Source organism: Caretta caretta, chromosome 20 (assembly GCF_965140235.1).
Source record: "Caretta caretta isolate rCarCar2 chromosome 20, rCarCar1.hap1, whole genome shotgun sequence".
Lineage (NCBI taxonomy): Eukaryota > Metazoa > Chordata > Testudines > Cheloniidae > Caretta > Caretta caretta.
The window spans coordinates 9,445,157-9,469,616 of NC_134225.1; the positions used below are offsets into that span (position 1 = coordinate 9,445,157).

The 24,460-nt window shown below is 57.6% G+C and overlaps 2 protein-coding genes across 2 annotated transcripts; both read right to left on the minus strand.

Annotated features, from left to right (window-relative positions):
* Nucleotides 1-393: 393 nt before the first annotated feature.
* Nucleotides 394-13,801, minus strand: LOC125628958 (syntaxin-binding protein 2-like). The gene is made up of 13 exons (XM_075121770.1): nt 13,733-13,801; nt 13,249-13,390; nt 12,486-12,706; nt 11,155-11,303; nt 10,827-10,911; nt 5,868-5,998; nt 5,617-5,724; nt 4,351-4,408; nt 3,738-3,854; nt 2,955-3,035; nt 2,482-2,620; nt 993-1,098; nt 394-484 (listed from the first exon to the last, which is right to left on the minus strand). Exons 1-12 carry the CDS (start codon nt 13,799-13,801, stop codon nt 1,070-1,072), a joined length of 1,329 nt encoding a protein of 442 aa, XP_074977871.1. The 3' UTR covers nt 394-484; nt 993-1,069.
* A 1,023-nt stretch (nt 13,802-14,824) lies between these two features.
* On the minus strand, nt 14,825-18,594 carry TRAPPC5 (trafficking protein particle complex subunit 5). The gene is made up of 2 exons (XM_048834210.2): nt 18,431-18,594; nt 14,825-17,759 (listed from the first exon to the last, which is right to left on the minus strand). The coding sequence occupies exon 2, from the start codon at nt 17,753-17,755 to the stop codon at nt 17,189-17,191; it is 567 nt and encodes a 188-aa protein (XP_048690167.1). The 5' UTR covers nt 17,756-17,759; nt 18,431-18,594; the 3' UTR covers nt 14,825-17,188.
* Between the last annotated feature and the right edge of the window lie 5,866 nt (nt 18,595-24,460).

Sequence of the window (24,460 nt, forward strand, 5' to 3'; positions counted from 1 at the left end):
GGGTGCTGGGGCTCCGCCCCCTCCCATCCCAAATCCTGCTGCCCAGGAGCTGGTGGGGACACTGGTGCTGCTCAAGCTGCTGGACAGGAAGCACCTTGGCGGGGCGAGTGGGTGCTAGACAGCCCTGACTCCGACCTGTCACCCAGCCACTGGCTGTGGGCTGGCGGCCCCGAGTGCCCTGCGTGCCCCGGGCTGCCTGAGCCGGATGCCGCGGGCCAGGTGCTGCTGGGGAGTAGAGCCCTGCACGGTTGTATCTGCAGCCGATCCACTATCGGCAGAAATGGGGCGCGGATATGCAGGGCTCTACACATGGCTGACCCCAAACCACCCCCTGGGGCCCAGCCTGCCGGTTGTGACCCCAGTCCCCAAGGCCAGGAAGCAGATGGCCCGGTACCTCCATGACATCCTTGAGCATGGGGATCCAGTGGGAGAGCTGGTAGGTGGATTCCAGGCGCACCTTCCTCTCCGGTCGCAGCTGCCCGCTCTGGGGGAGGAAGGGAGAGGGGGTGAGAGGCAGCAGGGAGGAGGTGCGGGGTGGGAACGGGGGCAGACAGGGAGAGCGTGGCCTACCTGAGTCGCGCCAGCCAGGTTGGTAGGGGAGAGGCAGAGAAAAGAAAAGAATGGATCACTGAACGAGAGAGAGAGAGAGGAGGGGAGAGAGACTGACGGGAGAACAGAGCTGCTTCCCCCCATTCGCCGCATGGCCACCCCAAGCAGTGGTCACCAGCTCCAGCTCGCTGGCAATCTGAGGTCCTGACTCCCAGTATCCTCTGCCAGGGCAGAAGAAGTCACCCCAGATGGGGAGTAACTCAGGGGTCACCCTCATATGGGGAGGGCGTCACCCCACTGTACAGGGACAGAGGCCACCTCTGTGCTGGGAGTAGGTCACTGCCATAGGGCGGCACCTCCAGGATGGCCTGGGCTCCCCTGTGCAGCACAGATCTGCCCCCTGGCATGGGTACAGCTGCTGGCCCCTGGCCCCAGTCCCTTACCCCAGGCGTGAGAGAAATGCCCAGGAACTGCATGTTGTGGATGATGTCTCTCTGCTGCTGGATGTTGGCATGCTGGATCAGCTTGGTGAGGTTCTCCTTGTCCACACTGCACGGGGACAGACAGGTCAGCCCTAGCACCCCTGGGACGCACCCACAGCCCAGGCACACGAGTCCGTGGCCCCAGGAGTCCTAGTTCCCCGATCAAATCCTGAGATCCTGCTCTTCCCACCCCTCTCAGAGCTGGGGGTAAACCCAGGAGTCCTGGCTCCCAGCCCCCCTCTAACCCACTAGACCCCACTGCCCTCCCAGAGCTGAGGATAGAACCCAGGAGTCCTGGCTCCCACCACCCGCTCTAGCCCACTGGACCCCACTGCCCTCCCAGAGCTGGGGTTAGAACCCAGGAGTCCTGGCTCCCAGCACCATCTGCTCTAACCCACTGGACCCCATGCAGTTAATGATTGAATTTAGGTTCTTGCTGCTCCTCCCTCAACAGGTTCTCTCGGGCGCTGGGGTCAGGGATCTCTCTAGTTCCCCCTGGCAGTGCAATGGGAGCCCCCGTCCCCCTGATCTGGGCTTCCCCTTTTGCGGCCAGTCAGGTGCAGAGTCAGAGCTGAGGCCTGGCTCTTTAAGGCTGTGAGGCCTTGAGCTGGAGGGAGGGCAACGTGCCCCACCCCTGCCCCCCCAAACCATTTACTGCTGCTTAGTGCAGACGGGGAGGCCTGGCAACTCCACAGCACCCCCTGGCCAGGAAACCGGGCAGCCAGAGGAGCCACATGAGGGCACCCTGGCCTGGGCAATGGGCGTGGGTCAGTGCCTGAGCAGGGTTACAGGAAGGGCCCCGGAGCAGGGCCCTGCCCCACCAAGCCAGCATGGGGCAGGAACGGATGGGGGAAGAGGGACTGTGCCAAGGGTCAGGGAGGTTCCCCAGGCCCTGGTGAGTTTGGGGAAGGGGCTGGATGCAGCAAGAAGCAGGGAGCTGCTGCAGGGATGACACAAGGGGTGGGCAGGGGACTGGTCGCAGGAGGCTCAGAGACAGAACATGGCATCTGAGCAGCCTGCAGAAAGAGAGGGATGTCCCTCCTCCCTGCAGAGAATGGGCAGGGGGGCTGCTTCGGGTGTGTTTCTCCATCCCCCCTTCCTGCAGAGAACGGTCTTGGGGGAGCATGGAGGGTGGACACTGCTCGGAAGGCAGCAGCAGGGAGCAAAGGCCGCCAGGTCCGAGCCCAGGGGGCAGTGCGGAGCGTGGGCACAGCGCACTGGCAGGCTCGCAGGCACCGAGAGGTGGGCAGAGGGGAGACAGGGCCGTAGAGCCAAGCTGGACACAGGCCCTGGGAAGCGGCTGGCCGGGAGACGCCCTGCATAGCAGGAGGGCTTGCCAGTCTGAGCAGTGCTATTCCCCACCAGCCCCACAGGCCTGGGCCCCACCTCCAGGAGCACCCCTTGCAGCAGCAGGCCCCGCAGTGCTCCCCCTGCAGGCCTGTGGCGTTACCATTCTTCAGGAAGATGTAGATCAAGATGATGCGGATCTTGTCGTAGGCCTGCACGCTGGGGTCCAGCAGAACGGGCACGATGATCTTCATGGGGTCCTTGATCTTCTCCCCGTCCACGTCCGTTCCCATGGCCAGGTCCTGTGGGGGGAGGGAGCGCACACACAAGGCCCAGGTCAGGCTGCTCTGCTTCCTCCTGCCCCCGCAGCAGGATGGGAGATGTGAGGGCCCCACGACCCACAGCTCGCCTACCCCCCATGCCAGGGCCGCCTCCTCCCTGGGGTCAGCTCCCCCTGGGGTGAGCAACGGGCCCCCAGGGAGTAACCCGAGCCACATGTCCCCCTTCTGCACCCCCGGTGCTGCATGGTGGGGCTGACCCTGGCTCCATCGAGCCTGCGGGTCTGAGACCCCTCTCTCCGGGCTGAGTCCATGAGCCAGACTCTGCCCCCCAGCCAGGCTCTGCCCACAGACCCACCTGCTCCACGCTGCACAGCTTCTCCACCGTCCCTTTGAAGTGCCGCATGCAGTGCTCAGCCAGGTTCAGGTGCGTGGAGTACTGCGGGGAGAGACCGAGGCACAGGGGGAGTTTACTGCATCACCGGCTGGTCCAGAGCACCTGAACCCCCCAACCCACAAGGAGGGCCCCTCAGCCAGAGGGGCAGCCCCAATCGGTTGTAGAAGCTGAGTATATAGGGATAGTTTTGCCCAGCACTGATGTGCAGCCACCTCTGGGGTGGAGCGGGGCAGCGGGAGGGGAGGATCAGGAGGAGGGAGCAGCTTCCAAAACAGCCCACGGCTTCTCTGTTATGCACCACAAGGTTGGGGGCTTGGAGACCAGCAGGTGTCGGGGTACCTGTGCCAGTGGCCAGGAGCTTTCTGTTGGCACATGGCCCAGTGGCACCAGGAGTGGCTCCAATGGGCTGGTTTGGAAGCCCACCAAGGCCCTCTCCCGAGAGCTGCAGCAGCAAGGCACGGGCATTACCCAAGGGCTGCCATTGGTGGGGCAAACGTGGCAGCTCTGGGCACTGACAGGCAGGCTGCTGCCCATGGTGCCACAGAGCACCTGGGGGGAAAATGGCTCTGCCCAATGGGACAGGTCAGCAGCTCTCATCAGGTAGTAAAGCGGAGTACCCCAGAGTGCCCTGCCCCCCCAGGAGAGTCCCTACTGTCCCTTACCAGCCCCACAGAGCACCCTGCGCCTCCCATCAGTCCCCTGAATGCCCTGCCCCCCGCCCACTAACAGCCCCAGCCCCGTTACCTTGTTCAGCTCTTTGTGATACTGGGGCATCTTCTTCAGGATCTGGGACAGGTCCTCGATGTTGGTCTGGAGGGAGGCGGTGGTGAGATCCCAGCCGCTCCCAGCGCACGGAGCCCCCTGCAGGGCAGAGGCCTCACCTGGGGACAGCCGCAGCAGCCCAGCCACGCGTGCCAGGGCCAGGGTGAGTCACTCAGGCCATGCGTGGCTGCGGCTTAGGTTAGACCTGCCCTTCCCAGGCCAGCTGGAACGAGACGGGAGCCCCGCAACCCGAGTGCCCCTCGAGATGTAAAGCGGCAGCGGGCCGGGGACCGGGGAGATGCCAGCGTTGGCTCCCTGCAGCTCTCCCTGCGCGGCCCCGATCCTGCTGTCTGACCCCACCCCATGGGCCTCTGCCCTCCCCCACTGTGGGGAGCTCCAGAGCTCTGGCTGGGGGGCAGAGGACTCCACATACACCTCTTAGCCCTTTACAGGCAAACCCTGGGAGCAATGGGACAGACCCCCCCCACCAACCCCCTCCTGGGGCAGCAGGACAGCCTCCCCTTCCCATCAGTGGCAGTGGGATGGGTCCCCCCGTCCCGGACTCCCCAATCGCTCCCCCCAGCCCCCGCCGCACCTTGTCCGTGGTCAGCCTCTTGCTCTCATAGAAGGTGCGCAGCAGCTCCGTCACCTTCCTGCAGCAGGGAGAGGGGTCAGGACGGAGCCAGGCACTGCCTTGGAGGTAGGGGGTTCCCTGTCCTATGCTAGAGGGGATGGAGCCCCCACCCCACGGGCACCAGGGTTCTCTGCCTCAAGAGCCTCAGACAGGCTGGGGGAGGCCCTCTTCCTAAGTTACCCCAAGGCAGAGAGTTCAGTGCACCTCTGGGGGCTCCTGGCGCCCTGCTCAGGGGGCCTGGGGGCAGTGGCAGGCCCAGTAGGAGGTTAGTGAAGGACTCACTCAAGGGTCTCAGAGTAACAGCCGTGTTAGTCTGTATTTGCAAAAAGAAAAGGAGGACTTGTGGCACCTTAGAGACTAACCAATTTATTTGAGCATGAGCTTTCGTGAGCTACAGCTCACTTCATCGGATGCATACTGTGGAAACTGTGTGTATATAAAGTCTGCTGCAGTTTCCACGGTATGCATCCGATGAAGTGAGCTGTAGCTCACGAAAGCTCATGCTCAAATAAATTGGTTAGTCTCTAAGGTGCCACAAGTCCTCCTGTTCTTTTTACTCAAGGGTCTGTGAGGTGCATGGGGAGACCCTGGGATCGGGGGAAGACAGTGTCCGGGGGGATCCCCGAGACGAGATGTGGACAGCGGCTCTGAAAGGGAGGGCTCAGGGGTCCCTTGGGGAGAGGGGCTGGGTCCAGGGGGTCTCAGCATTCAGAGAGGAGTATGTCTGAGGGACAAGCTCCAGCACTGGGTGGGAGGGGGAAGGGGAGTCCTGGCACTGAGCAGGAGAGGGGTGTGTTACGGGGGGTGTCCCTGCACGGGGTGGGAGAGGAGTGTATCCAAGGGGGAGTGGGGTTCCAGCACTGGGTGGGAAGGAAAGGGGAGGGGTGTGTCCAAGGGGGCCCCAGGGTAGGGAGGGGTGTGTCTGAAGGGGAAGATGGGGGAAGTCCTGGCACTGGAAAAGGGAAGGGGTGTGTCAATGGGGTGGGCTGTCCTGGTATTGGGTGGGGAGGGGAGAGGTGTGCCGAAGGTGGGGGGGAGTAGCAAGACCCGGCACTAGGCAGGGCACAGAGGGGTGTGTCCAGGGGTGTCCTGGCATTGGGTGGGGCACGGAGTGGTGTGTCCGGGGGGGGGAATGGGTCCTGGCCCTGGGTGGGGCACGGGGGGTATGTCCGGTGGATGGGCGGGGCATGGAGGGGTGCGTCAGGGGGCGGGGCCGAGCGCGCTCACTTGGAGACGTCAGCGATGTGCATGTGGCGTAGCTGCACCCAGAGTTCGTCGTCTTCGTCCAGCAGCGCCTCTTTCTCCCGCGAGTCGCTGATGCCCGTCGTCTCGTACCTGCAGGGGGGAGATGGGGTCAGGCTGCGGCACCCCTCCCCCCAGTGTGAGGTCTGTGGAGCAGTGCGGGTGCCTGGGTCACATCCCCCCCAGCCCGCCTGAGGAGGGATGCGGGGCGCCCCCTGCTGGCAGCCAGGCCCTACTTGTAGGTGTCTTTCTCGATGCTGAGCAGGTCGTAGGCCATGGCCTGGTAGGTGAGCTCGTGCAGCAGCGGGGACACCAGGTCGAAGCTCCGGTCCACGATCCACAGCTGAGAATGGGCTTTGTCAGGGCCCTGGGGCAAAGGAGAGAGAAACCCGTCACCCCCTGCTCTGGCGGAGGGTTCCTGGCCTGGCTTACATGGCACAATCCAATGGGCCCTGGTGGCTTGAAACATCACCACCTGCCCTCTCTGTGGCCAACCCCCAACCCCAGGGGGAAGCCAAGAGACACCCCCCCAAGCTAGCTGGGACGTGCCCTGGGGTCCCGCCCTGACCAGCTGCACTGCAACGCCCCCTGCAGGGATGGGTTATCTGCCCCTCGTGCAAATAGCAATGCCCCCCTCCCCCAAGCACGCTCTCTGCTCGTGCCTCTCCACCAACGGGAGCATGCCCCTTACAAGGCAGCCCCCCGACTGCCCCCTGCCCCATATGCTGTGTGGGGACGGGAGGACCAGACACCAGAAGGGCCTGGCTAGTCTATCATGAACCAACACCAGGCCCAGAGACTCTTTGATACAAGGTCCCAGAGGGGGACGACAGGACATTATCCCTATGCCCCACCCTGCATCTGAGCTGGGACCCCATATGAAGCTCTAGCTCCCCAGTCCCAGCCTGTGTGGTCCCCCAGCATCCAGTGGGACAGAGACCACTCAAATGGTCAGCATCTCAGACCCACATCATGGGGGGGCTGGCCCAGCCCCCGCTTCCTGCCTGATCAGCATGCACTGCCCTCTTTGTGCAGCAGGTGGCGATAGGAGACCAGCCCTGCGCTCTCATGGCAGACGGCTCTGAAACCGGCTCCAGCAGCCCCAGTGGAACCCAAGCCCACCCAGGAGCACCTCGGCAAGGGGCTGCGTCTGCTCTTCGCTGGGTAGCACAGACAGTCGGGGGTGGGTGGGGTGGGGACGTACAGCCCCTGATGCTACCCCAACTGTCCCACCTCAGTACGTGGCCCGATTTTCAGCCACGCTCGGGAGCAGAACGTCGGACCGGCCACCACCCACCCGCCTGGCAGGTCTCCACAGCCTCTGGGTAAATGGGTTGAGGCTGACGGGGGAGCGCCTCTCTTGGAGGAGTATCTGGCCCCCACCCCTGTAGCACTATCATTGCTGCATCCTGCCCCCCCATGCACGTGGGGCTGGACAGGGCTGTCACCCCATTGCAGAGGGGGACGGAGGCCCAGAGGGGCTGGGTGACTCACCCAAGGTCACACAGGGAGTCTGTGGTAGACCAGGGACATGAACCCAGAGCTGGCGCCATCATTCCTCTCCAGCCCTACCCAGCCTGGGTGGCTTGCTATGCTCAGCCCCCACCCCCCACCCTTCCGGGACTCTGCTCACACCTTTGCCAGTTCGGCTCTGCTGGAGGGATCCCCGAGTGCAGATGGGGGCTGGCGTAACCACCGGGTCACCCCACCCTGCCCAGAGCAGAGGGGTGGTTAGTGCACTGGTGGGTGCCACAGCACTGCCTGTCCCAGCTACCCCTCAGGGCTGGCAGCTGGGAAACATCAAGGCAAGAGGGACTAGTGCAGACAAGGCCCCAGGGTGCCGGGACCGCGGGCTGGGTGGCTTTGGAGACCTGACTGCTAGAGGCCATGCTACAAGAGACCCTGGGGTTCTTTCTGCGCCAGCTGGCAAGGCAGGGGCACATTGGACTGGCCAGCCGGGATTGTGCTGCATGGAGCCAGCATTGCATTGAGAGCAGGGGCTTGAGTCAGCAGTCCCGGCCCTGCAGTGGGCGTGCTGTCTGGATTCTATTGAAGGGGGCTGGGCAGGCAGGACTCCTGGCTCCTATTCCTGCCTCTGCCACCTACTCCTGGCAGGCTGCTCCATGCCTCAGTTTCCCCCGTGTAACATGGGGATAGTGCTTACACCCGTGACAGGGAGGCTTGGCAAGAGCCTCAGGAATATCTCTGGGGGGACTCACGGGAGTAACAGCAGCAGGGTGTGCACAGAGCAGGATTTTGCCCTCCTGAGAGCAGCCATCAGCTCCTGAGAATAGCCCAGATCAGACTGGGGCTGCAGGCTGGAGCCAGCTCTGCTACAGCAAGTAGCTCCAGTGGTTAACAAGCATGCTGTCAAGCCCTTCCCTGGGTAGATGGTTTTGGCAGCCAGGTGTGTGCCCGGCTCCCCTCTGGAGGCAGGCCTGTGCTGCCAGCTGTGAGTTACAGAGTGTCTGTGCCATGGCAGGCAGCTATCCCAGAGGGGGGCCCCCTGCCCGAGACTGGTATCATTATCCCCATTTTACAGATGGGGAAACTGAGGCACAAAGAGGGGAGGTGACTTGCCCAAGGTCACCCAGCTGGGAATGGAACCCGGGTCGCCCGTTCCAGTCCAGGGGTCTATCCACTAGGCAACACTGCCTTGGTGGATGGGAAAGTAGAGAGGAATGGTGCGGTCATGGATCCACAGGGTCGGTGCCAGGGCCCCAGCTGTGGAAGTCTCTGGGAGGAAGCCCTTTTCTGTGCCAGACCCCAACAGGTCTCTCTCTTCCTCCAGGACAGGCCACATGGCCTTCCCGCCTCCTGAGACTGAACCGCTAGGCTTTACCCCGTGAGCCCTGCCCAGTGAGTCCAGCTGAGACAGATCCTGGTAGAGACCCGTCCACTCCGCAGGGCCCGACGCCCCTCAGCCCGGGTGACAGGGCCACTCACCCAGCATTGTCAGGACAGTCGGGTTTCTTAGGCACCTGGACCCCAGCCTGGGCAGCCCAGCCCACTGAAGGGTAAAGCAAGAGGCTGTTCTGGTCAGCCCAGAGCCCAGCCGAGCTGCAGAGAAACCTGTTTTCAGCTCCGGGTCTCTCGCTCAGGGCCTGTCTACATGTAAACCACTTCAGCTGCTCCGCTTCAGTGATGCCGCCTTTCCCATACACCCGAGCAAAGCAGTTGCACCGACCCAATTGCCTCGTGTAGACCAGGCCTCGGCCTGACCTTGATCAGTTCTCAGGCGAGAGCTCCCAGCTTCCTGCACTCATCCCCCAGCTCAAACCTTCCCAACCCTGTGTTCTCGAGCTGGGGGCCCTGCTCCAATTCCCTGCTGGGAGCATCCAGCCAGGAGCCATTGGAGCCGGCACGGTCTTTCTGGCCCCCAGGCTGATCTGGGTTGGATTCTCTTCATTTCACCAAGACATGGAGGTGACACCACCCCCATGACTCTTACCTTCCCTGAGAGTCCTTCCTCCCCACCCCCCACCAGAGAAGCCATGAAACATATAGGGGAAACTGAGGCACACATCAGATTCATAAAAGATATTACAAACATTCCCAGTTGATCACAGGTGCACAGTCTCCCAGCAGCTTGGCAAAGGCTGGAGGCAAGAGCAGAAGCAACAGGAGGGAGAGATCTGGGCAGACCTTGGATTTTACATCACTTTGCTTCTCCTAGGGGGACAGGAGCCACTGTGTTTCCCTTGCGAGAATCCAGGGGAGGGTAGGTTTGCAGCTCCCCTCTGCTGGGGGTGGGACGGGGATGGCAGGAGCTGGGGGAAGCCCACAGGCCAGGGCTGACTGTGGCTAAGGCTCAGGTGAGGTGGGCTCTATTCGTGCTCTGACAGACTCCCTGCATGCCTTAGTTTCCCATTTGTAACACAGGCCACCCTGCTTCCCTGGAAGGCTGAATTCATTAGTGAGGTTCCGATACCATGGTGATGGGTGTAGGAGCACACACAGATAGGAGTGTCCAGGTGTGGAAGAGGCTCTGTCATAAATATAAAGGGAAGGGTAACCACCTTTCTGTATACAGTGCTATAAAATCCCTCCTGGGTAGAGGCAAAACCCTTTCACCTGTAAAGGGTTAAAAAGCTAAGATAACCTCGCTGGCACCTGACCCAAAATGACCAATGAGGAGACAAGATACTTTCAAATCTGGAGGGGGGCGGAACAAAGCATCTGTGTGTGTGATTCAGGAATGCAGTCTCACAACTCTTAGTTAGTAAGTAATCTAGCGAGAAATGCATTAGATTTCCTTTTGTTTAATAGCTGGTAAAATAAGCTGGGCTGGAGGGAATGTATATTCCTGTTTTTGTGTCTTTTTGTAACTTAAGGTTTTGCCTAGAGGGATTCTCTGTTTTGAATCTGATTATCCTATAAGGTATTTACCATCCTGATTTTACAGAGGTGATTCGTTTACCTTTTCTTTAATTAAAATTCTTCTTTTAAGAACCTGATTGATTTTTCATTGTTCTTAAGATCCAAGGGTTTGGGTCTGTGTTCACCTGTACAGATTGGTAAGGATTCTTAGCAAGCCTTCCTCAGGAAAGGGGGTGTAGGACTTGGGGGGATATTTTGGGGGAACACGTCTCCAAGTGGGCTCTTTCCCTGTTCCTTGTTTAAACGCTTGGTGGTGGCAGCATACAGTTCAAGGATAAGGCAAAGTTTGTACCTTGGGAAAGTTTTAACCTAAGCTGGTAAGAATAAGCTTAGGGGGTCTTTTGATGCAGGTCCCCACATCTGTACCCTAGAGTTCAGAGTGGGGAAGGAACCTTGACAGGCTCTGTGTGCGAAGCTTAGTTCTGTGACCAAACTGCCCTGTTTATAAACAGAGAGATTGTGCTGGGCACACACTTCCCCAGTCAGTGCCTCGGTTTCCCCATCTGTACAGAGGGGATAAGGACACTGGCCTTTGTAGAGCACTTTGAGATCTGCCCACAGCCAGTGTTAGAGAAGGGCTGGGGCCATTAGTCCAACCACACAGGGAATGCTATTGTTCTGCCAACCCCGCAGGATCTCCAAGGGGGTCTAGACCCCACCCCTCCCCCCCGCGGGGGTCTAGACCCCACCCCTCCCCCCCGCCAGGATCTCCGAGCAGCTTCTAAATCACTCCTCCTTCCTTCTACTTCTCGTGTGCTCCCCCTCCCCCACAGCTCTGTCCCATGGCAAGGGTGTGGCCGGCACAGCTTGCTCACCTGTCCCATGCTGGGCTCGTATTCCTTGAACACCTTGAGTTTGGCCAGCACAGCGTGCGCCAAGTGGAAGTTATCTTCATGGTCCCTGCAGCAAAGACAAACCCTGTGGGTCAGAAACAGCTCCTCCCCCAGGGGCACACGCACTTCCTGTAGGAGATAACCAGGTACCCTCGCCCTCTGGGCACACTCACTTCCTGTAGAGGATGGCCGGGTACCTCCCCATGGCACAGTCACTTCCTATTGGGGATAGCTGGGTACCCCTTCCCCCGGGCACACTCACTTCCTGTAGCAGATGGTCAGGTACCCTTCTCCCTCTGGGCACACTCACTTCCTGTAACGGATAGCTGGATACTCCTCCAGGGTTTCACACAATGTGGCAATCTGCTCTGCCAGCATCTCCATCTGCTTGTTCTTTTCGAAGAAGTGGTAGGGGCTGAACCAGTTGTGGAAGGTCTGTGGCCCGTCCAGGGAGTACACCTGGGGGACGGGGGAGAGCAGAGATCAGACCCTGGTGCCAACTGCTGGCAGCCAGGCCAGCTGTGTCCCATACCGCGCCCCTAAGATGCGCTGTTGGATCAGGCCAGCCTGGCGGAACCGTAGCAAGCCCCTAGTGAGGGAGAGATCCCTTTGCCAGTGCCACTCCTGTTGTGGTAGAGGGATAGCGTCCCAGAGATTCATGCACCAGCCTGGGATGAAGATGCCCCAGGTTCAGGTCCTTACGTGGCTGCAGACTCCCGGGTGCCCTCAGGGGTGTGTCTCTGCCCTGGAGAAGTCAATGTTGGGGGAGGGGGCTTGGCCACGCTTCTAGTCTGGCGAAAGCCCCAGCATAGCCACTGGCAAACCCGGCATCAAGGTGCATCTGCCGCTGTCGCTTATTTCACTGGCCGAACAGAACGAGCCACTGGGGCAAACGTGCTTGGACACCAATAAACAGTATCGGCCCACAAAGGGTTTGCTGGCACAACGGGACGGGTGAGCCAGCAAAGCCTCCTGACGGACACTCAGCTTCTACCAGCCAAAGCTTCTCTTGGCACAGCTGGCACCGGTACCCCAGATGAAATCAGCCAGAGTGGCGAAAGGACTGCTTTGCCAGCGTAATGGCATCTACCCGGGGCTCTGCCACCACAGCTGCATCAGTTTCAGGGGGGATTTTTTTCTCTCATGTCCCCGTAACAAACCCATACCAACAAAGCTTTTGTGTGTAGACCAGACTCATGTCTCTCTGTGCCTCAGTTTCCCCAACAATGCAATGGGGCTGACACCACAGTCCTGCCCCTCAGGGGCGTGAGGGGGGAAATCCACTGATGACACAAGGAGGGGATGGGGTGGTTGGGTAAAGGGCAGGCGTGTGGAGTATCGGGCTGTCTTGCAGGCCTAGTATAAACCACCAGTAAGAGCTGGTAAAGCCAGGGAGGCAGGGCCCTCCTCCCCCATACATCTACCATCCCCACCAGGTGCAAGCCAGCGATTCCACGTCTCACAGGGTGTGAGCAGCCAGCTAGTCCCTGCTGCCCTGTGCTGGCGTCAAACCCAGGGCCCTAGAAGGGAAAGGTCATCCCCCCACCCCGCCCCGGAGCCACATGGAACACTAAGGGTGGGGTGTCGTATGTCACCGTCCACCCCGCGGCCCTGCTCCTCCAAAGCCCGGCCACCCCTCACCCGGCTCTCGTAGGGCAGGAAGGCCATGTTGATCTCCTTGAGGGTTTTGATGGCCTTGATGATCAGCTCGTTGAACAGAGGCTCAGGACAGGCTGCAAGGCAGAGGCAGTGGGTGGGAGTGACAGGCACAGGGCTCAGGACCCCCAGCACAGCGCCAGCCCCCACGGACAGGGCCAGACCGGGCACAGCAGGGGCAGTAGTGCTGCACGCCTGTGGGGAACCTGGGCAAGCCAGCAGGGCCACACAGGAGTCAACGATGAGTCCAGCCCCCCCGAACCAGAGTCATGCCGGGTTCTCGCCTTCTGCAGCATCAGCAGCGAGGGGGAGCCACAATCTCTCCTACGCAGCCCCTGTCTCACACCCTGCCCTCAGCCCCCCCGCAGGGCTGAGTGACCGGAGTGTACAACATAGGATGATGCACAAGGAGGAACAGGGACTTGGGCTCCCCCTGCCGCTGTAATGGGGAGAAGCAGATCTGACCCTGACACACTGGGTATTCTGGTGCTGTCCCATCCCCCCACCGAGTTGGGACTGATGGAGCAATGCATGCTGGGAATGGTAGCCAGAGGCCGCCTTTCTGGGCACATGCTGCAGGTGTCTGTGAGCCGTGCTGGCTGGAGGCAGGCCCGTGGGGGAGAAGGGGGGGGGAAGGGATAGGTGGGGTCATTCGGTCTGGCCTGCTGGGGCTGCATCCCCCTGCAGGAGGGCAGAGCATAATCAGGGTGCTGCGCACTGGCCTGCCGGCAGAGACATATCCCCGCACCCCCGGGCTTCAGTGTGCTGCTGTCCAGGCTCCCAGCTGGGGGATCCCCCGACCCCCGATACTCACGGTTGATGAAGAAGACGTGAGCTGCTTTGTAGTTGAAGGTGGGGGTGCCCTGGAAGTCATTGATCAGAGCCTGCACCTACTGCAAAGGGGGAAGAGGGGGGTTGTCAGGCCCAGCCCCTGGGGACTCAGAGCCCAGCATGATGCCATCGGGAGGTGGGCTGGTTTTCACCCCCCTGGCTCTGGGCTCCCTCCCTGCCTGGAGCAGGGCATGTGTCCATGTGCCCGGGACATCCTCAGGGCCCAGCCACGTCTCTTGCTGGCACACAAGTGTCCGTGCCCAGCCTCAGATGGGGCCTGGTATTGCCTTGCTGCTGAACTAAGTGGGCTCTGAGCAGCGCCCAGGGAACAGCTGGCTGAGCAGCAATCCCAGGCAGCTGCCATCAGGGCCCGCTCCCTCCCCGAGCGCCAGGCTGGCCACCTGCAGCTTCGCCACGCCAGCTAGCCTGGCAGGGTGTTCGGAAGCTGTTCGGACTCCTCGACCGGCCATTGTGACAGGTGAGAACCTGGCTGTCCTGTCCGAAGCCCCAGGCCCCAGCTCGCAGTCCTCTCCTACAGTGCTCCCTCCGCGGGCAGCCCCTGCGGGTTCTGGGCTTCACCCTGCTCCGCCAGCGCCCCCTGCCCCTGGTCTCCCTCCACTCGCCTCCCTGCTGCAGATGCAGGAGCCTCCTCCCCCACAGCCCCTGCTCCCTGAGCCTCTGCCTCAGTGACTCTCCTTCGCTTTGAGTCTCAGCTGAGGTCGCCTCTCTCCGCCTGCTGCACCTGCCCATCCAACCCCCACAGGACTGCACTGCAGAGAGGTCTGGGGGACAGTCTGTGCCTCACGTGGCAAAGAACACGAAGCCCAGCTCTGGGGAAGCAGCCTCCTGGGGAGCCCTCTCGTTGAGGTGGATTAATTACATTAATAGGAGAGCGCTCTCCCGTAGACTTATCACATCTTCAGCAGACCTGCTAAACTGCCGCGGCAGCATTGATCACAGTGGTGCCGATTTAGCACTATAGTGAAGACAAGCCCTGTGTGTCTGTGCATCACCCAACCCAATGCAGCCCCAATCTGGGTTGGGGCCTCTCAGCGCTACAGTCATACCAATGGCAACAGGCAACGGACTCTGGGGTGTCCCTTGGGCTGCCTACACATCAGCAGTATATCCACTCTACGCAGACTCTGAACATCAGTAATGGGCACTGTGTAACAGAACTTCCCACTGTACTAAAGACAGCTGAAACACCCTAACATTAATCTTCCATGTAAACAATTCAAGGGGTGGAATGTATGCTTAAAGATAAGGAAGATGACAGTGCCTTAGCTGTCAGAGTGCAAGCAATCATGAACAGAAGGATGCTCACAGAAGAACTAAAACAGAGGGGAAATGTCTATGTGACACTCTCACTTTCAAGAGATGATCCACACAATCCGCAACTGTGAGAACCTGTAGGGTATTGTGCTTTAATGGTGCCTGGAACAAAACCTTGCTTTGAGACTCAAGCGTTGAGGACACACGCACATGCAGGCTGGCTATAAACTGATTTTATTTGTAGAGTTAGACAGGTCCTGCTAGGCTTTCCCAAGATTATATACAGCACTCATTGCCCAAAGAGCACGTACAATAGAAAAGTGATCAATAAAACCAGCACACACAGAATGCAAAACAATTCATTTCTTTGTGAACCATGGGATGCAAAGGAATGAGCAATGAACCTGAAATGGGGATGGGGGAGGGTAACAACCTGACAAAGAGAAATGAAAAAAGGCCATTTAACTAAACTGAATTTTAGTTTGTTAACTAGGAAAAAATTATCAGCTTGGTAAAGATCCAAAGCATCAGATTCTCTGGTTAAAAGGGGCTCACTGTCAACGTGAGGATTTTGAAATTCAAGGTTTTGACAGAACCTCCCTTTATATAACAACATTCTGAAAATTTCCATTTTAACTCAAGTTCCTTTTAAAAAAAAAGGATGCGTGAGGGGGAGAGGAAGCTTGCTTTTCTGTTGATGCTTTTAATGCTCTTTTCAGCAAGGAAGAAACTGACAACAGAGGAATAGTGAAACTGATGGCATGGAATTGCTGCACAAAGGAAAGGAGCTGAAAAGAGGAATCTCTTTTCTTTGCAAACTACTTCCTGTCAAAGTGATATTAGGAGTTACTCGCAACTGTTACAGATGCAGAGTTTTCAGTGAGATTTGTTTTCAAGCCAGTCATGTCCCTTTCATTAAGCTTGCACGGTGGGGGTGGAATAAGGTATCACAACTCATTGCCTGCTGAATGTTTAGGGACAGCAACTTCTCCAGCAAGAGCAGAGGCTGCCAGACATCACATCTCAGCTGTTTCGAAGGTTAAACAAAGCATCAAGTTTTTGAAGAAAATCCCCACTGCTCCCACATTCAGATCTCCCCAAACACTGTAAACCAGCAGCAACAGAGAATATGTTCCCTGTGGCAGGTCACCTTTCAGGCAAGAAGCATGTTAAATCTCATCTGAGAACAGCCTGGCTGTTGGCATGGTAAAGATGTCTAGTTTTGTGTTTCCATCCTCACCGGGCTCTGAGCATATGTTAGGGAAAAAGGGTTCCCCTCCCGTCTAGGTTTTTTTCCCTATCACATACATGCCGCGGTTTGAAAGCGTGAGTGTGCTATGCTCTGAAAGGAAAAGCTGGATTTGGGCCCCACAAAAAGCTCCATTTTAACCCTCAGACTAACTGACCCATTCAGAACCTGCTTCATGGGCAGCAGAAGGGGAAGCTTCTGACACAAACTCTGTCCCTGTCCCTCCCCACCAGTGTGTCTCAAACCTGCCTTGGAGGGATCCGCTCTAGAAGGCAGTGGGGTGTTCAGTGCTGGGCTTTGCTAGGACTGCCAATCAGGGCAGCTCGTTGGAGCTGGCTGCGCGAGTGGTTCTGGGGCGTGGCTGCCTGTCCCACTAAGAACCATACTGAGTCCCACACACACAAGCAGTCAGAAAGCAGAAGTCAGAACTGCTGAAATAGGCCAGAGCAGAAGCAGCAGCCTAGGTGTAAAGATGCTGCAGCTCAGGAACCAGTACTTCTTGACTTTATTTTATTAAGCTGGGGAAAGTTTCAGTTTTCTCCAATCTTGAAAAACAGGTCACACACCCACCTCCTGTGGGGCAACTGCTCTCCCATCAGCTCTGCGGGCAGGGGGTTGGGCACATGGGAAAAAACCTCCTGATGCTGCCCCACCAACATATCTCAGCTCTGCACGCGGGAGAGATCATCTCATAGGCAAGAGCAGAGTTCAGAGTCTAAGTCCGTCTACAGACAACAGGCAGGTGTAATCCCCAATCGGGTGGAGATGCACACACTAGCTCTGTTCAAGCTGGCACACTAAAAGCAGCAGCAGCAAGGGCTAGCCACCAGAGTGTGTACCTAGGATCTCAGACGGGATCATGTTCTGGCAGGGGCTGCGGCTCGAGCTAGCTGCCCGAGCACAAGTCTGTCTGAGATTCTAGGTACGTCCAGGGTGGTTAGCCCCAGCCACGCGCCTGTGCCACCGCTGCTACTGGTATTTCTAGTGCGTTAGCTCAGTCAGAACTAGCCTGCGTATCCCTACCCGAGCTGAGCATGACAACCGCCAGCTACAGTGTGGATGCATCTTTGGCTGCCAGTTGGCATCCCTGGCAGCAGCCAAGAATTAAACAGGGGGTGGGGGAGCGGAAGGGAGGGGCAATTAATATGACGGGGAGATGTGTTCCACTGGAACTGGGCTGAGGCCCCCTCTGCTTCATGCAGGTTCATTCTGATCTGCACACAGCCTGCACCAGACCAGCCACGGCACCCCTTTGAGGACATCCTAACACAGTCCTTTTAGTTACACAGTGCACATGTACGAGAGCAGCACGCCGGCTCCCCCAGCAGTGCGCTCAGCGGCCGTCCAGGGCTTTGTCTCGCGCGATGACGGACTCGTCAAATTTGATCATGAGGGTGGTGCCCTTGTGCCAGTGGGCCGTCACCTTGGCGGGGAAGCCACTGTAGGTGAGGATGGCTTCCACGATGCCAGCTGTGAAGGAGGCACAGTTGAGCGTGCTGTTCTCCTTGGGCACCGAGATGTACGTGTTGATCAGTGGCTCTTTCTCGATGATGTAGTAGGTCTTGTCATCGTCGTTGGCCTGCTCCAGCTTGTCCGCCTCCTTCCCGAACAAGGCCTTCCACACCGTCACCTTGATGAAGAGGAGAATGTTGATGACCTTGGTCTCCCGCTTGCCGTTTTTCTCCCGCATGACCAGCACATCCAGGATGCGAGCTCCCACTTGCTGGCCCAGCTCAGAGAGCTTGTTCTGGAGCTCAGAGACGGAGTAGACCCGGTTCTGACAGTACTGGACTATCTCGGAGAAGAGCAGAGAGAACGCGCTCAGGCTGACCTCTGTCTTTGGCCGGGTCAGAGACCGCTCCAGGATGGCAGATTTCCCACGAGTGAAGCGTGAATCCATTGTCCTAAAGGAGAACAAAATACTCAGTTCTGTGGGACAGGTACCGTCTCTTATGAGGTGTCTTTGCAGCGCCTGGCACTATGGGGCCCTGAGCGCAGCTGAGGCTGCAAAGTGTTACTGCGATACACAGAAGAAAAAATAAAAGAAATCTGATGAACAAATCTCTGATGTGTCTATAGCACCTTCCATTCCCACGGGCTTTACAGCAATACCTCTGCAGGGATCCCGTACTCAATGCTGAGAGGCAGCCAGCCACCTTTGGGGTGGGGTGGCTGCGCATACAGGGCTCCCTGGTCCGGCGCCGAGAGGCAGCCAGGCTTGGGGGGGGGCACACAAGCAGGGGGGCAGCACAAGAAGCACAGAAGGAGCCGCCCGACTGACGCCACGTGGGGTGGGGCAGGATTTGAATCTGGGGAGCTAACAGTTGACACCAGAGTTGGGATCCGGCTGGGGCGACGGCCCGGGATTCACACAACTGCCGAGGCCTCGGAGGGATCCCGAGGGCCCCCCCCTTACAGGGGGCGAGGAGACCCACGCGTCCCTGTGACCCAACCCCGTCACCCTGTCCCCAGCACCACGAACCAACGCCACGGACGGCCCCCGCCGGGCTCAGGCGTGCCGCCCCGCCCCCACCTCTCCCGCCCCGCGCGCCGGGGGCCCCGGCCGGGCACTCACGCGCGGCGGGGGCGGGGCGCCTCTCTCCAGGAGGGGGAAGCGGGAGCGGAAGCCAATGAGCCGCCCCCGTTCCCGGCCGCACTCTGCGCTTTACGGCTGCCGCTGCTGCAAACGGGCCGCGCCGCACCAGCGGGCCCCCGGAAGAGGCCGCAGGGAGGCGGGGCTTGGTCACCACAGCAACCGGGACTGGTTCTCGTAGGGGCAGGGGTCACGTGGTAACGGGCTCGGCTGGCGGGAGGGGGGGGGGTGCCGGGGGCGAGGCCGACCGGTGGGTGCGGCTCGTTGTCAGCCGCCAGGACGTAGGAAGCGAACGCGACCTTCTGCGGGAGGTGTGGCCTAAGGGAAGGGGGTGGGGCTTGTTGCGAATACAGACTGACAGGGCTACCACTCTGAAACCTACACTGTGTCAGCTACACCCTGTGCGTCAGTTATACCCTGTGTCACCTACACTGTGCCAGCTACACCCTGTGCGTCAGTTATACCCTGTGTCACCTACACTGTGCCAGCTACACCCTGTGCGTCAGTTATACCCTGTGTCACCTACACTGTGCCAGCTACACCCTGTGTGCCAGTTATACCCTGTGTCACCTACACTGTGCCAGCTACACTGTGTCAGCTACACCCTGTGTGTCAGTTATACCCTGTGTCACCTACACTGTGCCAGCTACACCCTGTGTGCCAGTTATACCCTGTGTCACCTACACTCTGCCAGCTACACTGTGTCAGCTACACCCTGTGTGTCAGTTATACCCTGTGTCACCTACACTGTGCCAGCTACACTGTGCCAGCTACACCCTGTGTGTCAGTTATACCCTGTGTCACCTACACTGTGCCAGCTACACCCTGTGTGCCAGTTATACCCTGTGTCACCTACACTGTGTCAGCTACACCCTGTGTGCCAGTTATACCCTGTGTCACCTACACTGTGCCAGCTACACTGTGTCAGCTACACCCTGTGTGCCAGTTATACCCTGTGTCACCTACACTGTGTCAGCTACACCCTGTGTGTCAGTTATACCGTGTGTCACCTACACTGGGTGCCAGCTACACTGTGTCAGCTACACCCTGTGTACCAGTTATACCCTGTGTCACCTACACTGGGTGCCAGATACACTGTGTCAGCTACACCCTGTGTGCCAGTTATACTGTGTCAGCTACACTGTGTCAGCTACACCCTGTGTGCCAGTTATACCGTGTGTCACCTACACTGGGTGCCAGCTACACTGTGTCAGCTACACCCTGTGTGCCAGTTATACCCTGTGTCACCTACACTGTGCCAGCTACACTGTGTCAGCTACACCCTGTGTGTCAGTTATACCCTGTGTCACCTACACTGTGTCAGCTACACCCTGTGTGCCAGTTATACCCTGTGTCACCTACACTGTGCCAGCTACACTGTGTCAGCTACACCCTGTGTGCCAGTTATACCCTGTGTCACCTACACTGTGTCAGCTACACCCTGTGTGTCAGTTATACCGTGTGTCACCTACACTGGGTGCCAGCTACACTGTGTCAGCTACACCCTGTGTACCAGTTATACCCTGTGTCACCTACACTGGGTGCCAGATACACTGTGTCAGCTACACCCTGTGTGCCAGTTATACTGTGTCAGCTACACTGTGTCAGCTACACCCTGTGTGCCAGTTATACCGTGTGTCACCTACACTGGGTGCCAGCTACACTGTGTCAGCTACACCCTGTGTGCCAGTTATACCCTGTGTCACCTACACTGTGCCAGCTACACTGTGTCAGCTACACCCTGTGTGTCAGTTATACCCTGTGTCACCTACACTGTGTCAGCTACACCCTGTGTGCCAGTTATACCCTGTGTCACCTACACTGTGCCAGCTACACTGTGTCAGCTACACCCTGTGTGCCAGTTATACCCTGTGTCACCTACACTGTGCCAGCTACACTGTGCCAGCTACACCCTGTGTGCCAGTTATACCGTGTGTCACCTACACTGGGTGCCAGCTACACTGTGTCAGCTACACCCTGTGTACCAGTTATACCCTGTGTCACCTACACTGAGTGCCAGATACACTGTGTCAGCTACACCCTGTGTGCCAGTTATACTGTGTCAGCTACACTGTGTCAGCTACACCCTGTGTGCCAGTTATACCGTGTGTCACCTACACTGGGTGCCAGCTACACTGTGTCAGCTACACCCTGTGTGCCAGTTATACCCTGTGTCACCTACACTGTGCCAGCTACACTGTGTCAGCTACACCCTGTGTGTCAGTTATACCCTGTGTCACCTACACTGGGTGCCAGCTACACTGTGTCAGCTACACCCTGTGTGCCAGTTATACCGTGTGTCACCTACACTGGGTGCCAGCTACACTGTGTCAGCTACACCCTGTGTGCCAGTTATACCCTGTGTCACCTACACTGTGCCAGCTACACTGTGTCAGCTACACCCTGTGTGCCAGTTATACCGTGTGTCACCTACACTGGGTGCCAGCTACACTGTGTCAGCTACACCCTGTGTGCCAGTTGTACCCTGTGTCACCTACACTGTGTCAGCTACACCCTGTGTGTCAGTTATACCCTGTGTCACCTACACTGGGTGCCAGCTACACTGTGTCAGCTACACCCTGTGTGCCAGTTATACCCTGTGTCACCTACACTGGGTGCCAGCTACACTGTGCCAGCTACACCCTGTGTGCCAGTTATACCCTGTGTCACCTACACTGGGTGCCAGCTACACTGTGTCAGCTACATCCTGTGTGTCAGTTATAATGTGTGTCACCTACACTGGTGCCAGCTACACTGTGTCAGCTACACCCTGTGTGCCAGTTATACCCTGTGTCACCTACACTGGGTGCCAGCTACACTGTGTCAGCTACATCCTGTGTGTCAGTTATTCCGTGTGTCACCTACACTGGGTGCCAGCTACACTGTGTCAGCTACACCCTGTGTGCCAGTTATACCCTGTGTCACCTACACTGTGCCAGCTACACTGTGTCAGTTACACCCTGTGTGTCAGTTATACCGTGTCACCTACACTGGGTGCCAGCTACACTGTGTCAGCTACACCCTGTGTGCCAGTTATACCCTGTGTCACCTACACTGGGTGCCAGCTACACTGTGTCAGCTACACCCTGTGTGTCAGTTATACTCTGTGTCACCTACACTGGGTGCCAGCTACACTGTGTCAGTTACACCCTGTGTGCCAGTTATACCCTGTTTCACCTACACTGTGCCAGCTACACTATGTCAGCTACACCCTGTGTGCCAGTTATACTGTGTCAGCTACACTGTGTCAGCTACACCCTGTGTGCCAGTTATACCGTGTGTCACCTACACTGGGTGCCAGCTACACTGTGTCAGCTACACCCTGTGTGCCAGTTATACCCTGTGTCACCTACACTGTGCCAGCTACACTGTGTCAGCTACACCCTGTGTGTCAGTTATACCCTGTGTCACCTACACTGGGTGCCAGCTACACTGTGTCAGCTACACCCTGTGTGCCAGTTATACCGTGTGTCACCTACACTGGGTGCCAGCTACACTGTGTCAGCTACACCCTGTGTGCCAGTTATACCCTGTGTCACCTACACTGTGCCAGCTACACTGTGTCAGCTACACCCTGTGTGCCAGTTATACCGTGTGTCACCTACACTGGGTGCCAGCTACACTGTGTCAGCTACACCCTGTGTGCCAGTTGTACCCTGTGTCACCTACACTGTGTCAGCTACACCCTGTGTGTCAGTTATACCCTGTGTCACCTACACTGGGTGCCAGCTACACTGTGTCAGCTACACCCTGTGTGCCAGTTATACCCTGTGTCACCTACACTGGGTGCCAGCTACACTGTGCCAGCTACACCCTGTGTGCCAGTTATACCCTGTGTCACCTACACTGGGTGCCAGCTACACTGTGTCAGCTACATCCTGTGTGTCAGTTATAATGTGTGTCACCTACACTGGTGCCAGCTACACTGTGTCAGCTACACCCTGTGTGCCAGTTATACCCTGTGTCACCTACACTGGGTGCCAGCTACACTGTGTCAGCTACATCCTGTGTGTCAGTTATTCCGTGTGTCACCTACACTGGGTGCCAGCTACACTGTGTCAGCTACACCCTGTGTGCCAGTTATACCCTGTGTCACCTACACTGTGCCAGCTACACTGTGTCAGTTACACCCTGTGTGTCAGTTATACCGTGTCACCTACACTGGGTGCCAGCTACACTGTGTCAGCTACACCCTGTGTGCCAGTTATACCCTGTGTCACCTACACTGGGTGCCAGCTACACTGTGTCAGCTACACCCTGTGTGTCAGTTATACTCTGTGTCACCTACACTGGGTGCCAGCTACACTGTGTCAGTTACACCCTGTGTGCCAGTTATACCCTGTTTCACCTACACTGTGCCAGCTACACTATGTCAGCTACACCCTGTGTGCCAGTTATACCGTGTTTCACCTACACTGGGTGCCAGCTACACTGTGTCAGCTACACCCTGTGTGCCAGTTATACCGTGTTTCACCTACACTGGGTGCCAGCTACACTGTGTCAGGTACACCCTGTGTGTCAGTTATACCCTGTGTCACCTACACTGGGTGCCAGCTACACTGTGTCAGCTACACCCTGTGTGTCAGTTATACCCTGTGCCACCTACACTGGGTGCCAGCTACACTGTGTCAGTTACACCCTGAGTGTCAGTTATACCATGTCACCTACACTGTGTGTCAGCTACACTGGGTCAGTTACTCCCTGTGTGTCAGTTATACCGTGTCACCTACACTGGGTGCCAGCTACACTGTGTCAGCTACACCCTGTGTGTCAGTTATACCCTGTGTCACCTACACTGGGTGCCAGCTACACTGTGTCAGTTACACCCTGAGTGTCAGTTATACCATGTCACCTACACTGTGTGTCAGCTACACTGGGTCAGTTACTCCCTTTGTGTCAGTTATACCGTGTCACCTACACTGGGTGCCAGCTACACTGTGTCAGCTACACCCTGTGTGTCAGTTATATCCTGTGTCACCTACACTGTGTGCAAGCTACACTGGGTCAGTTACACCCTGTGTGCCAGTTATACTATGTCTCCTACACTGTGTGCCAGCTACACTGTGTCAGTTACACCCTGTGTGTCAGTTATACCCTGTGTCACCTACACTGTGTCAGCTACACTGTGTCAGTTACACCCTGCTGTGCCAGTTATACCGTGTTTCACCTACATTGTGTCAGCTACACTGTGTCAGTTACACCCTGTGTGCCAGTTATACCGTGTGTCACCTACACTGTTTGTCAGCTACACTATGTCAGTCACACCCTGTGTGTCAGTTAAATCATTTGTGCTCTACACTGTGGGTATGTCTACACTACGAAATTAGGTCGATTTTATAGAAGTCGATTTTTAGAAATCGATTTTATACAGTCAATTGTGTATGTCCACACTAAGCGCATTAAGTCGGCTGAGTACATCCTCACTACCGTGGCTAGCATCGACTTACGGAGCGATGCACTGAGGGTAGGTATCCCACAGTTCCTGCTGCCCATTGGAATTCTTTGTTAAGCTCCCAATGCCTGAAGGGACAAAAACATTGTTGTGAGTGGTTTAGGATACATGTCGTCAGTTGCCCCTCCCTCCGCAAAAGCAACAGCAGACAATTGTTTCACACCTTTTTTCCATGCAGACACCACAGAATATCAGGGTTGGAAGGGACCTCAGGAGGTCATCTAGTCCAACCCCCTCCTGAAAGCAGGACCAATCCCCAATTTTTGTCCCAGATCCCTAAATAGACCTCTCAAGGATTGAACTCACAACCCTGCATTTAGCAGGCCAATGCTCAAACCACTAAGCTATCCCTCCCCCCTTGCCATACCATGGCAAGCATGGCACCCACTCAGCTCAGCTCACCATCACCGCTGCTGTTGTGTCCTGGATGCTGCTGTCAGCAGACGGTGCAGTATGACAGCTAACTGTCATCATCCATCGCTTCCGCTGCAACTCTGCTCTGCTCTCCTGCTCTTGTAAATGAGCTCAGTCTCAATAGCAAATTTCTCCACGTTGTCGTC

Coding starts and splice junctions, on each gene's coding strand:
- LOC125628958 (XM_075121770.1), bottom strand. CDS start 13,801: ATGGCCGGTCGAGGAGTCCGAACAGCTTCCGAACACCCTGCCAGGCTA. Junction 10,912..11,154: donor CCAGCTATCCGTTACAGGAA/GTGAGTGTGCCC, acceptor TCTTTGCTGCAG/GGACCATGAAGATAACTTCC. Junction 1,099..2,481: donor CTACATCTTCCTGAAGAATG/GTAACGCCACAG, acceptor GTCCCCGTGCAG/TGTGGACAAGGAGAACCTCA.
- TRAPPC5 (XM_048834210.2), bottom strand. CDS start 17,755: ATGGATTCACGCTTCACTCGTGGGAAATCTGCCATCCTGGAGCGGTCT.